The following is a 14,761-nucleotide window of genomic DNA, read 5'->3' as shown; positions in this document are numbered from 1 at the left end:
CTAATCGTATCTAGTCAATCTTGGTTGAGCTCAAAAGCTGAGAAGTTGAAAAATATCCCAGGAAAGAGCAAAGTCAAAAGACTTATGTAATACCAATAACCAGGAATTGAATTTGATTTGAGGCCATCTTTATCTTCTTCTTTTTAATTGTCTTGTTAGGCATTCTGAGATTTCCTTATAGACCAGAAATGACGTTAAAACCTGAGCAATTGTCTATGCTACGAGACTATGAAGTCCTTTTTTTTGTCTGCTAAATTGTTTGCTATTCAGAGCATTGTTATTCTAAATAAATAGCAATTCATCAACATGATACTTGATAACCTCTTATTTCTATCCTTTTGTTTTGTATTTTCTGCTTGCTGTTGCCTTACTGTTGGATATTTTTGGAACACTTTTTTTTCCCCCTTTGGAGACTAATCAGAAATAGATATGTGCATTTTCATGTATTCTGTATTCAGCAGTGTAACAAGAAACTCTCAGCTTTCCTGAGGTGGATTCTGAAGTCAGCTGGAGTCATTGAAAACCGCCCTTGGCCACGAATCATGATTACGTTGATAACAACAGCTGTAATATTAACTATGGCTGTGTTCAACATGGTAGGTTTAATAAGATTTTCTTCTGCTTAATTGTATTGATTTGTTTATTTGGTTTGGGCATGTTACTTTCAGTGATGAGAGAAAAGAAATGTGTAACCTGCATGGATTAAATTCTGTTTTTTATTGCTTTCAATGTTAAGACAATTTATATTTTTATCAGAACAATGTGTCAAACAGAAACCTTCTGATAGGTTGAAAAAAATTATACAACTTTATAGAAGCTTTTTTCCCTTTATGATGAAACATTTGTCTTTTAAAAAAGAGAGCAATGTCATATTTAATTTATAATCAAAACTCCTATTTTGTTTCATATACCCACATGTTGTTATTGTTCTTTAGATTCTGTATATTTAACTGAAACCCTATGAAATTTCTTTTCTTTTCTTTTTAGTTTTTCTTGAGTGATGGTGGTATGGTTGAATCTCTCCCCATTCTTAATTCATCAAATATAAGTTCTTCCGATGCAAGAGATCAGACACTCTGGTATATTCAAAGCAACCATTTTTTCTTACCAGTAAGTTTGCATCTTATTTGCATGATCCTTAGCAGATAAAAATAGTGCCTATAAAATGATTAAACACTCTGTAGAAAGGCTATTCCATGCAAATTATTTATTTTTAATTACCCGTATTTATTTAATATACTACTGTGTTTTCCCAAAAATACGACATGTCCTGATAATAAGGCCATGCCACATTTTTCTGGTGGGCAAAAATATAAGCCCTCCCCATGTTAGTATAAAATGCAACATCCAGTCTCTTTAATTTGATGAGTCAAAAATCTTTCAAATAGAAATTAGCAAGTCAGGGAAAAAATGGTAGTGGAATCTTTCATCTAGTCCTCTAATTTTATATGCAGATAAGAGTATTTTAATAAAAAGGGTTCACCCCTTTTCCCATTTATTATCTGAAATAATACAATCTAGGCACTGTTTTATAACCCTTAAGAACTGGGTCTTGATATTTAATTTTCAAATATTTATTTGGTTCGATTTTTCTTTTCTAGTACTTTATCTACAGCTGCATCCTGGGCCTCATTTCTTGTTCTGTTTTCCTCCGTATAAATCATGAACTGAAAATGGCAATCATGTTGGTGGCTCTGGTGGTCTACAATGTAATTCTTTTGCACACACATGGCTCTGTGCTAGATAATTACAGCAAGTTACTCTACACAATGGCACCATTTAAAAGGTAGGCCCACTAAATCAAAACCATTGTTTATGTCCTGGGGAGCTGGGGTGGCATGCCTCCTCCATGTTTCTTCTCTCCTTGTAATGTTTAAGAGAAATGGTATGGAGCCCAAAAGACTATTTCTATATCTCAAGGATCTCACCAACATGATACATGAGATGAGAAGACAAGGAAGAAGAAGAAATAGCCAATCTTTAAAGCTAGAGGATGGGTAAAATCAATTCTGTTTAATTCAGATAATTGGTGGTAGCTTGGTGAGATTAGCACACCACACAGGGTAATGTAAATTAGAAATCAAAAACTAATATCTTTGTTTATTTAAGACATTAGAACTGCTCTTGTACTAGTATTTGTGTTCATAGTACTTTTATTTTTACTGTACTACGGCCGATATTATATGCTTCCTGGTGTTCCATACATTATTTTTATACATTTAAATAATGACTATTGGCCCCATCACAGCCCAGCAGTCACTCTGTGTGTGAGATGGTCAGGCTATATATTTGATTAATGAATAAAATAAAAGATGTCAAGACCCTAGAAAGTGTGCAAGAGAAGAGCAACAAAAATGATAAAGGATTTGGAGGCTAAATTGTATGATAAATGGTTGAGGGTAAGTCTAGCCTACCAAAGAGAAGGATTAGAGCAGTGGTGGGTTTCAAAAATTGTTCGAACCTACTCTGCAGGTGTGGCCTCCTTTGTGGGAGTGGCTTGCCGCCCATGTGACCGGATGGGAGTGGCTTGCTGCCCATGTGACCGGATATGAAGATGCCGACGACACTTGTCAGAACCACCTTAAATTACCTCACACACAGCACTGGCATGCATAAGAATATGATGTAAACTTGTTTTTTAAAAGGCATCTTTGGTTTGCGTTAAAACACCTTCAACACACGCAATGTTCTGATTGCACCACAAACGCAGTAGTCATCCTTACCTTTCACAGAGGCACTGAGTTTTACAAATATGAGCATGATAGTGTAGAATAATCATATCCAAGGACCAGTGGTGGGTTTCAAAAAATTTTGGAACCTCTTCTGTAGGTGTGGCCTGCTTTCCGGGTCCACTGGTGGAACCTCTTCTAACCGGTTCGGTAGATTTGACGAACTGGTTCTACCGAATAGGTGCGAACTGGTAGGAACCCACCTCTGGATTAGAGAGATGTGATAACTGTCTTCCTGTACTTGAGGGCTGTCACAGAGAAGAAGGGTTTGACTTACTTGCCAAAGCACTACAGTGCAGGATAATAATAGAATGGAAGCTTGTTAAAGAGATCCAACCTAGAACTAAGGAAAAAAATTCTGACAGTGAGAATAGTTAGTCAGCAGAGTAGATTGCCTCCCAGAGTTGTGGGTGCTTTGTCAGTGGAGATTTTCAAAAATAGCCTGGCCGACCATTTGACTGGATGGTATAAGGTCTGGATGGTATAGGTTCTTCTGCCTTGAGCCGGAGGTTAGCAATAACAATAGCAGTTCAACTTATATACCGCTTCATAGGGCTTTCAGCCCTCTCTAAGCGTTTTACAGAGTCAGCATATCGTCCCCACAGTCTAGGTCCTCATTTCACCCACCTCGGAAGGATGAAAGGCTGAGTCAACCTTGAGCCGGTGAGATTAGAACCGCTGAACTGCAGATAACAGTCAGCTGAAGTGGCCTGCAGTACTGCACCCTAACCACTGCGCCACCTCGGCAGGTTGGACTAAGGCCTTCTAGTCCAACCCCCAGATCAAGGCAGGATACCTCATACCATATTCAGAAGTCTTAAAAGACCTCCACGGTCCCTTCCAGCCCCATGATTCTGTGTTCTATAAATGCAGGGTAAAATTCTTATTGAATTACTGATTTTGGCAATCCTGAAATTGCTTACAAGTTATTAGGCATTAAATTTTGTAAATGTAGTTTTGCTGCTGGGAAGAATGGAGATTTTGTGAATTTTTAGCTATGGTTAACTTTGCTGGACTGGTGGATATATACTCCCCCCCCCCCAAATATATATATATATATATATATATATATATATATATATATATATATATATATATATATATATATATATATATATATATATATATATATATATATATATATATATATATATATATATATATATATATATATATATATATATGTTGGGTTGCTGTTGTTTTTTCTTCACTGTCTCATGAAGAATATTTTTACCTTTTACCATTCCTTTTTTCCCCTGAAAGTTGTTTCTGTAATGGTGAATCATTCAGATCAGAGGTGGGATTCAAATAATTTACCAACCAGTTCTCTGCCCTAATGACCAGCTGGGTAGGTGGGGCTCGGTGGTCATGTGATCATGTGGGCGTGGCCAAGTCAATGTCACTCAGGTCGATGGGCACTTCGCCTTAGTTGTTACAATGGTAACAGAGGATTAATTGGAGAGGCAGTTTCTGTAAGCAGGACAATAAAGATTTAGGCTAGAAACGACACCAGAATGTTTCCTTCCTGCCTTCCTTACAGGATTAGCCCTGTAAAGTGGGAAAAAAAGAAAAGAAAAGAGATTTCTTCCAACAAACCGGTTCTCCAAACTGCTTAGAAAGTTACCAACCGGTTCTCCCGAATAGGTGCGAACTGGCTGAATCCACCACTGATTCAGATACAAAACCATACATAAGTTGGCAATCTAATGTTACCAATCTAAAATGTTACCATTCGGGCAAAAACTGATTAGGTGCATGGAATGAAGTGGTCCTAAGTTTGTAAATTTTTTGCATCATGACTTTAAATGGGCATATTCAGAATCTGTAGACCAATTTTGTGATCAAAATACTTTTATTTTTACAGGCCAGGGATCTTGAAAGATCTAAAAACAATGGGTTCTGTATCTCTTTTTATCTTCTTCATCACATTGCTGGTACTTAGCAGACAGGTAAGTCTCTTGCTCTTTTTTTCTCTTTCTAGGAATTTCATTTTACTTTCAATGCTCTGTGTGCCCAAATTAGTCGTGGGAAGCTGGCATGAAGTTGCAAGGATGTCTCCCTTAACGACCCACAATCCTTATTTAACAATGGCCATGGGGAGTGCAGGGTTTGATGTTGCTAAACAATATAGACACATGTGACATTGTAGTCCATATTGCTCAGCACCAGAAATTCTGGTCCCAATTGCCATCATAGCATGAGGACTACCTGTATTGACTGTACAACAATCAGGTAATCCAAATTTCAATTTCCAGGGCAGTTATTCCATTCCATAGCTGTGTGACTTAGGCATCCTCAAACTACAGCCCATGGGCTGAATACCGTGGCACGACAAAACCGCGCTCGACTAAAGCGCGCCCGATTAAAGCGCGTCGCTGAAGGGCGCTTTAAATAGCGCTTTGAAAGCAAGCCGATTCAACTTAAGGTAAGGGTTAGGTTTATGGTTAGCTTTAGGGTTAGGTTAAGGGTTAGGTTAAGGGTTAGGGTGTTAGGTTAAGGGTTAGAGTTAGAGTTAGGTTTAGGGTTAGGTTAAGGGTTAGGTTAAGGGTTAGGGTTAGGTTAAGGGTTAGGTTTAGGGTTAGGTTTAGGATTAGGTTTAGGGGGGTTAGGTTTAGGTTTAGGGGTTAATTTTAGGTTTAGCGTTTACAGCGTGCTGTCTCCGCGCTGTTGTCGCCCTGTGATGACGTCAGCTACGCGGTTTCGTCGAGCGCGCTTTAGTCGAACGCGGTTTTGTGGTGGAACCGCTGAATACAGCCTGCCATTGCAAAGTATCTGGCCCATAGAGTGGTGGGATGAAAAGCAGCGGCCAGCTTGTGAAGAACTGCTTCAAAAGTCTTTAAAAATACTTTAAAATAGCCTTTCAGATGTTTTTCACAGCCATGTGACCCATTAAAAGTCTTTAAAAACAGGCTTTCAGATGCTTTTCACAGGCATGGGATCCAGGGCTGGTGGGTGAGTAGAGAAGGGTCTGCTTTTAAAGTAGTGCTTTAAAAGGGAGGGAGGGAGTGAGTAGGGGGAGATGTCTCCACGTCTCCTAGCTTTTTCAAAATCAGCTGAAGTTGACTAAGATTAATAAATGCAACCACAGTATAATGCAGTGTTTCTCAACCTTGGCAACTTGAAGATGTCCGGACTTCAACTCTCAGAATTCTGAATCAACTCCCAGAATTCTGAATTCTGAGAGTTGAAGTCCAGACATCTTCAAGTTGCCAAGGTTGAGAAACACTGGTATAATGCCTGAAGGAGAATTCACCCACTGCTTTGATTCTTCCCATATATAAAGTACATCCACCAAATTGGTTGCTGAACCATTTTGGTAGATTCATGTGTGTATATACACAGCGGTGGGGAAGCCGGGGGGGGGGGGGGCTTTCCTGGCTGCGGCTACTGCACATGCTCAGAAGCAAAAAACAATAGAACCATTTCGGGGGTGTGGCAGGCTAAGTTACTATCTACTCGGCAGAGTCGGTCCGAACCAGTAGGAACCCACCTCTGATACACATGGACCAGTGTGGCAAGAAGCAAATCAGTTTGTGAATTCTTCTCCAGGCTTAAAAGACCTTTAGCCCTGTAATCCCAAATAAAGAGGCCCAGACTTCCCATTGAATTAATAGTATATTTATGTTGGTTAAAATTGTTCTTCATTTTAAATATTGTATTGTTTCATGTTGTTGGTTTTTTTGCACTACAAATGCACTACATATGTGCAGTGTTCATAGAAATTTGTTCATGTTTTTTTAAACTATAGTCTGGCCCCCAAAAGTCTTGAGGGACCATTATCCCTCCTTAATTCAACATTGAAGGGTGTGTGTGTGTGTGTGTGTATGTGTGTGTGTGTGTTGATTCTCGCCTTCTTCTGCCTGCTTCCAGTGTCTCTCAATGCCCATCTTGCGGTTTTTTAGTTGCAGTCTTAATTGGTGCAGTTCTCCGTCTGGTTTATTGTGTGGTCATCTGAAACATATCATGAGGAGTTATTTTGAATGAAATCCTGTTTGTTTTATTATTTTGTTAATGGCCTTTTTTTAAGGAGCCTGAAGCTGCTGTTGTATTGAAGTTAGGCAAACGGCAAGAAAGTTTGTGTTCTTTTTCCCCTTTGGGGGGAGATCAAGTGAATAGATTCCTTGGGTTGAGCAAGTACAGCTTGGGCAAAGGCAAAATGAACTGCTGAAGTCACATGACCTACCCAGTCACATGACCACTTAGCCCTCAACAGTGTCCCCTGTTCAAAAAGTTTGAGGACCCCTGGTGTAACTAAATAAAGATTATAGCATTCTAACACTAATTTAAAATTGAAACTACCAGGGCCGTGCACTTTCCTATGTCTTAAAATTGACCTGTTTATTGCAGTAATTTAGATAAATTGGTTTTCTATTTTGGGTAATTCCATTTAGTGCTGTTTTATAAACCTCTGGTAAGGATTAGAAGAGAAGTTGTTTGTTTTCCTCAGTAATTTAGCCTAAAGTAGCTATGGAAAGAGATTGCAAAAGGAAGAGATTGCAATGTTCCATTTTTAAGATAGATGCAGAATTGAGAAAAAAAATCTTTTTTATATATTCTGTATTATTAAATCCTGTTCTGAAACCTTACTGTACATGACCTACAGTGGTGGGTTTCAAATATTTTTAGAACCTCTTCTGTGGGTGTGGCCTGCTTTGTGGGAGTGGCTTGCTGGCCATGTGACCAGGTGGGAGTGGCTTGCAAGCCATGTGACTGGGTGGGCGTGGCCAACTTGTGAAATGTGGTGAAACTCACTTAACAACGCTCTTGATTAGCAACCAGAATGTTGGCTCAGAAACTCTGGCATTTGAAGCACACAAGTCTTAAAGCTGTCAAGTTGCAAGACCCTTGTACCCCTAATCCTTTAGGGAAAAAACCACTATCTTGTGTTCAAACTTGACAGCTTTAAGACTTGTGGACTTCAACTCCCAGAATTTCTCCTCTTGCTCTTCATCTTGATGATGTGCAGACGGGGGGGGGGGGAGGTAGCTGGAACTGGTTCTAAACGGCACTGTAGATTTGTGGAACCTCTTCTATAGTAAGAGGTTAGAACTGGCAGGAACCCACCCCTGATGACCTAGGTATTCAAGACGGACCTATTTGTAATTGTTCATAACTATAGTTTGGCACAACAAAACCGTGCTCGACTAAAGCGCGCCTGATGTCATCAGCAGGGTAACAACAGCGAACGCGGAGAAAGAAGGGCGCTTTAAATAGCGCTTTGAAAGCAAGCCGATTCAAGTTAAGGTAAGGGTTAGGTTAAGGGTTAGGTTAAGGGTTAGGGTTAGGGTTAGGTTTAGGATTAGGTTTAGGGGGGTTAGGTTTAGGGTTAGGGGTTAATTTTAGGTTTAGCGTTTACAGCATGCTTTTTTCTCCGCGCTGTTGTCGCACGGTGATGACGTCAGCTACGCGGTTTCGTCGAGCGCCCTTTAGTCGAACGTGGTTTTGTGGTGGAACCCTATAGTTAGTACCTGAACCCAAGGAGAATCTATTTTCCTTATCTGATGAGACTAAAGATACACCTATTCCAGCATTATTTTTCTAGATGAAGAAAACATCATAATCACAACAGTAGTATAGAAAGAACATAATCAGATGGCCCAGTTTTGCATAATTTTGAAATTGTGTTCAAATAAATTCTTGGTCCAAATCTGCATTGTAAAATACAGCATTCTTTATCTTGTGAAGAGAGGCTACTCTCAAGATGGTTGAATATTTCATTTCAGTTTCTCTTGGTGGTTGTGACTGAACTTGCTTTCTTATTGAAAGTGGTGCATAAGATGCTGGCAAGACGTTTCTCATCCTTTTAAGACTGCCCAAACTTTCAGTTTAAAAAGCACGATGGGCTTAATTCCTTGGAATTTAATTAAAGGATAGGGAACCAGGGACTGGAGAAATTATTAAATATGAAAGACAGGCCATCTGTACACACAGGCCATCTGTACACACTGATCACTTTGCAACTATAAGTAGCACCTAAGAAATGTACCAACATTCATCCTTTAAAAAAACTTCAACAGCAAATTCTCTTTCATCAAATGGAAATGAGAACTGATGGAAAACATGTAGCAGAATTATATATTGTGGTTAGAATACAAGATTTGCTAGTCGTGTAGCTACCTTCAATTTCACTAATATAAAGAAATAACTTTATATTAATACTAAATTTGAAATAAATTTAATAAACAAATATTTAAATAAATATTAAATGATAGAAGAAATACATTTTAATAAAATTTTGAGCTCCTTTTTCTGAATACCATTCTGTTCTGACCCCCTCCTCCATCCAGTAACGAATGCCGAGACAAGCTTAAATGGAATGTCCTGTAATAACAAGACACCAAAACCTCAGTGGCTGAAAGCCAAGGAAAACAAACAGATAAGGACCTTGGCAGCAACTCAGACAAACTCAGGCAGCAATAAGCACAGATAAGGCTTGGCAGCAATCCAGCCTGCCAAGCTCCCAGTACTGTCCTCCGACATTCAATCCTGCGTTGACTTCTGCAAAGAGGGCCGTGTGCACAAGTAGCTTTTTATAGTCTGGAGAGGAGCCTAATGACCACCAGCTGAGTACAATCACCTCCTGTAATTGCGTAATTGTTCCTGACGCCTAGTAGCTCTTCGATGGCATGCATCCAGGAACAACTCATTACTGGCCTCTGGCTCACTCTCCCTTGTCTCCTCCCCACTGGTCCAAGGCTCAGGTGCCTCCTGGTGGCCAACCAGCCTCTCTGCGCCCTGCTCAGAGTCGGAACCCTGTCCAGGGTCCTCCACCTCCTCCAGAGCCGACTCAGAGGGCCCCTCACTGTCGGAGTTTGGTGGCAGCGCCAACGACACTTGCTGGACCACAACACTACTCATACTATTTATATTGTATATTTCTTGTACAAAAATTTCTGAATTATGTGCATGTCTTTTTAAGGTCACTGTTGTTTCCATTGTATTTTCTTTCAGAACTATCCTTTTTTGCTACAGCTGCTTAGCACAGTGACAGATTTATGGCTTTGTTCTGCTCTATTGTAGTACAAGACTAAGAAAAACCTTACTTGGCCAGCAGGAAGTAACAAAAGACTATTGAGCTGTTGAATTTGATCAAGATATTGTTCTCCTGTGGCCTTTGCAATTATTGTTGTTAGAGTGTGCTATTTAATTGAAAGTCTTTTTATCACTTCAGAAAATTGAATAGTGGAAAGAAATCTCTTATTAAGCTTTAAGTGGCCTCTTACTTCTTTCTCAAAACAGAGACTAAGCAAATGAAGTGTTTTAATTTGCAATCTCAGTTTTAATTAGTAGATAGAGACTGTGATTCTCTCCCATTTCTCCTAGGTTTGACCTTATAGCTCTATTGCACTGAGCTTTAGAACTTAATATGGTTCATGGGCAATTACAGGTGGTCCTTGCTTAATGAATGCCTCATTCGCATTCCTTGTGTGTCTAATCACACTTGGCCAATAAAGAATTCTATTTCATTCTATTCTATTCTGTTCCAACTGTTCCAAGTTACAATGGTGCTGGTGGGGGGGGGGGGCATCAATGCCTGCGTTTATAACGTTTGTAGCATCCCATAGTTACTATTAGAGACAGCAGGGGGTGTCCCATGCCTGATCTGTTGTTTTTCCTCCATAGAGACTCCCTGTGGGACTTTCAGATCCAGACAGACAGGCAGGTATTGGCCAATATATTCTGGTAGTAGACAAGGGCCAGAAGAAGATGGTGGTGATAGATTTAGCAGTGCCAAATGACAGTAACATTAGAGCCGAGGTGGCGCAGTGGTTAGGGTGCAGTACTGCAGGCCACTTCAGCTGACTGCTATCTGCAGTTCAGCGGTTCAAATCTCACCGGCTCAAGGTTGACTCAGCCTTCCATCCTTCCGAGGTGGGTGAAATGAGGACCCAGACTGTGGGGGCGATATGCTGACTCTGTAAACCGCTTAGAGAGGGCTGAAAGCCCTATGAAGTGGTATATAAGTCTAACTGCTATTGCTATTGCTATAAGAAGCTGGAAAAGGGCGAGGACCTGAGAGGATGTGGACAGTAAATGCCAAAGTGGTCCCAGTTGGCAGTAGGAGCATTTGGGACTGTGACTCCTAGACTGGGTGAGTAACTTCAACAGATCCCAGGGACTACAAGAAAATTATCTGTCCAGAACAGAGCACTTCTAAAAACAATTAGCAATAGCAATAGCAGTTAGACTTATATACCGCTTTCAGCCCTCTCTAAGCGGTTTACAGAGTCAGCATATTGCCCCCACAGTCTGGGTCCTCATTTCACCCACCTCGGAAGGATGGAAGGCTTGAGTCAACCTTGAGCCGGTGAGATTAGAACCGCTGAACTGCAGATAACAGTCAGCTTAAGTGGCCTGTAGTACTGCATTCTAACCACTGCGCCACCTCGGCTCCTATAATTAAGACACTGTGCAGAACCTTCAAACTTGCAGAACTCCAGTATAAAGGATCCAAGATTGGGAAAGACACATACCACTTTGAGGGATGAGAAGGGATTTTTTTTTCCATTTTTGATATTTGTCTGATTTCACTTGTCTGAGATTATATAGGTTTTCCTGCTTGGGCAGGAGGCTGGATTAGAAGACCTCCAAGGTCCCTTCCAGCTCTCTTCTATTCTATTCTAAATTTTAAATAGCTACCAGTTTCAATCTTGTGACTTTGCAATGCAAGACATAAAAACAATTATTAAAAAGGCAAAACAGTAAAGGCAAAAACTCCTAAAAACTGTTATTAGTAGAACTATCGAGAGAATTGAGAAATCAATTCTCAAAAACCACACTGAAATATATTAAACGTCAAAAATGGATATTGCAAAGAACTGCAAAAGTAAGTATCAATTTATTGGGGGAAAAAGTAGGGAGAAATTATGTGCATCACTTCTCAATCTCTTAATCTATTTTACTTCTTTTCAATGGTTTCAGTTTATAATGGAAAGTTATGACTTCAGTAAGGTATTTTTTAAAGGGCTAGCTGAGGTTTTGAGTAATAGAAATTGCATGTTATGGCTCATCCATAAAATTGTATTGGACAGGAAGTGATAAAAAGGAGAATGCAACAGAATAATAATTAAGGAGATTGCATAATTGAACTGACTGTTATCCAGGTGTCGTTAGTAATGCCAAGAGGGAACGAAAACATCAAACCATTCTATAACAAATTATTTACTGTATTTTTCGGAGTATAAGACACATATTCCCCCCCCCCCAAAAAAAGAACATGGAAATGTTGATGCATCTTATACACCTTCCGCGCAGCCCTCAAGATCTGGCTCTCCCAGCAGGCCTGGGGATAGGTTTCCAAGTTACCCGCCCGAGTGTTGATTGCTGAACGAAAGTTGTGTTTTATTTTTTTTCTTTGTTCACATTTTGTTTTGTCTTTTGATACTGCACCCCCTTCCCTTGTGATTGTAAGCTGCCCTGAGTCCCCTCAGGGAAAAGGGCGGCCTATAAATCTTAATAAATGAACTAAAAAAAAAAAATGAACCAAATACAGCCATTTTTGGTCTTCCGAAGCCCTGCCCCCGCATCACATTTTTGTGAAAAATAGGCAAAAAATGGGGGTGTTTTTGCCTTGCCCCACCCCAGTGGAGCACTCTGCAGGCTTCAGCAGGGCTGGGCAGAAGGAAAAAATGCCTCTGCTTTGGTTAAAAACAGGCAAAAAAATGGGCTGTTTTTCACCAAAACCGGGGTCCTTTTGCCTTCCCCCACCCCCCAGAAGCACTCTGCAGGCTTCAGCAGGGCTAGGGGAAAGGAAAAATGCCCCCATTTTGGTGAAAAATGGGGGCATTTTTGCCTTCTCCAGCCCTGCTGAAGCCTGCAGAGTGCTCCTGGGGGCCGGGAAGAACAAAAACTTTTTTTTCTTACCTTCGAAATCTTGGTGCGTTTTATACACTGGTGCATCTTATAGTCTGAAAAATATGGTAAATTGTGAAAGCAGAGAAAAATTCAATGGTCTGTTCAAGGACCAGTCATTGACTAATCCAATACTTTAAATATTTGGTCATTTAATAAGACATGGCATGTCCTTGCAAATTAATAAAATTAATAGTGAAGTTTGTGAATATATTTTAACATTTAACTAATGAAAAGGGATTATCTTATTAACTCTGTGTTAAAATGCTACCTGAACAAGATTTTATTTACGTTGTTTTGGTCACTAATTGTAATTTTTATGAGGATCTATTTGAATCTGATATTGTTCCGAATGAAGATTACTGGTCGGTCTCTGCAGTAGTAAAATCTGATTGTGATCATACACACTCTGCAAATTACAGACCTACACTAATGAATGTAGATATTAAAAATACCCTGTTTCCCTGAAAATAAGACCTCCCCTAATAAAAAGTCCAATTGGACTTTTGAGCGCATGCGCTAAAATAACCCCTCCCCCCAAATAACCCCTCCCCTAAAATATTTAGGGGAGTCCCCGCCATTTCCTGGGGGGAAGAGGGAACATGCCCCACCTGTCCCACATCCACACAGAACAGCCTTGTGGAGGCCACTCACACAAACACTAGCTTCCGTGCCTCTTCTCTTAGTGGCAGCCACAAAAAGAGTGGCAGGCCCAGCGACACTTGGGCTGGCAAGAGTGTGCCAGAAACAGAGACAGAACTTCCGGCCCTCTCTGGATCAGCTGATCTGCGGGCCGCGGGCTGAGGTTAAGGGGCCTCCTGCACCTCAAAAATAATGGCCTCTCCGAAAATAAGGCCAAGTGCTTATTTTTGGGGTCAAACGAAAATAAGACAGGGTCTTATTTTTGGGGAAAGTAAGTCAGTAAAATCTTTATTACGGTCAAAGACCAGCAATACACATCAGTTTTTACACTATATCAAAAAATACTAACATTAAAATATAATTAAAAAGTATTGACATTAAAAGTGGATAATAACATAATGGTCCAAAGATTGTTAAAGGTATGTCCAGATAATTGGTACAAGATGACAACTATACTTCTGTAGCCAATTTTTTTCTTATGGACATTGCAGCCGCACAGAACTTTGCCACTGCATACGTGGTAACCGGGTTAGTGTCCCGGAGGAGAAAGCCTAGATAAAAATGGTCTGCCCTCCCTGGCAATCTCTCTAATAAGGGGAGAATATGTGCAGACCTACAAGCTCTGTATAGCTCGCAGTGTTATAGGACCTGTGAATTATCTTCCACTTCTCCTTTACCACATATACAAACCCGTTCTGCTATAAGTGTTCTCTTATACCTGCCCTGGAGGAATGCTGAAGGAAGAATGTTAAATCTGGCTCTGAAGAAAACTATTCTTTGTTTTGGGGAAACATGGTAGTTATCAAATAATTCTAAATGTTATTAGCTATCTTGGAACATCCTGATCAAATTAAATTTATTTTTGCGGACCAGAGGATAACTATGAGAATAGGTAGATCTCACTATAATTAATGATTGATTAATTATTGAATGGAGAGAATGTATTTGAACAAATAGATAATCCCTACTTTTTAATTATAATATTGAAATCCCTCTCTTTCCTCAAGACTATTTTAAGTGTATTTACATTTTTTTAATTCTTCAAATTTTCACGAGAGTTATTGGTATCTTATTTCGCTCTTTTTTTAATTTGAAATTATATGACAAGCCTCCCCTTTTCTTCCTTATTTTTTGATTTTGAACTTTAATCATTACAAGTTTTGCAAGTTTGCAAGTTTAATAACATCTATATGCCGCCCAATCCCGTAGGACTCCTCACGGCTTACAGTACAGAAATAAATAAATAAATAAAAATAGAGAGAAAGAAAATAGCAATAGCAATAGCAGTTAGACTTATATACCGCTTCATAGGGCTTTCAGCCCTCTCTAAGCGGTTTACAGAGTCAGCAACTTGCCCCCAACAATCCGGGTCCTCATTTCACCCACCTCAGAAGGATGGAAGGCTGAGTCAACCTTGAGCCGGTGAGATTTGAACCGCCGAACTGCAGCTAACAGTCAGCTGAAGTGGCCTGCAGTACTGCACCCTAACCACTGCGCCACCTTTAGATTTAAAAGACAATTAATTTCACAATTAAGCA

At 39.9% G+C, this 14,761-nt stretch overlaps 1 protein-coding gene and 1 long non-coding RNA gene across 3 annotated transcripts in view; one reads left to right on the top strand and one right to left on the bottom strand.

Moving 5' to 3' along the window:
- Positions 1-14,761, top strand: part of ADCY2 (adenylate cyclase 2) — a 168,069-nt gene that overhangs the window by 124,491 nt on the left and 28,817 nt on the right. The window contains exons 16-19 of one of the 2 annotated variants that reach the window (XM_087721923.1): positions 462-596; positions 988-1,110; positions 1,602-1,786; positions 4,594-4,678. In XM_087721923.1, the coding sequence (XP_087578049.1) occupies positions 462-596; positions 988-1,110; positions 1,602-1,786; positions 4,594-4,678 (528 nt within the window). Of the gene's footprint in view, positions 1-458; positions 597-987; positions 1,111-1,601; positions 1,787-4,593; positions 4,679-14,761 lie in introns of both variants that reach the window. The other variant, XM_087721922.1, reaches the window with a different exon arrangement.
- The window catches only part of LOC148044493 (uncharacterized), a 1,189,713-nt gene that overhangs the window by 1,147,857 nt on the left and 27,095 nt on the right, over positions 1-14,761 (bottom strand). The gene's annotated exons all lie outside the window — the stretch shown is intronic.

The sequence above is a fragment of the Thamnophis sirtalis genome, unplaced genomic scaffold (assembly GCF_051295495.1).
Source record: "Thamnophis sirtalis isolate CommonGarterSnake01/CBP01778 unplaced genomic scaffold, rThaSir2_p1.2 scaffold_8, whole genome shotgun sequence".
NCBI classification, from domain to species: Eukaryota; Metazoa; Chordata; class Lepidosauria; order Squamata; family Natricidae; genus Thamnophis; species Thamnophis sirtalis.
The sequence above is the reverse complement of the archived record's forward strand: the minus strand, read 5'-3'. Positions and strand labels throughout refer to the sequence as shown.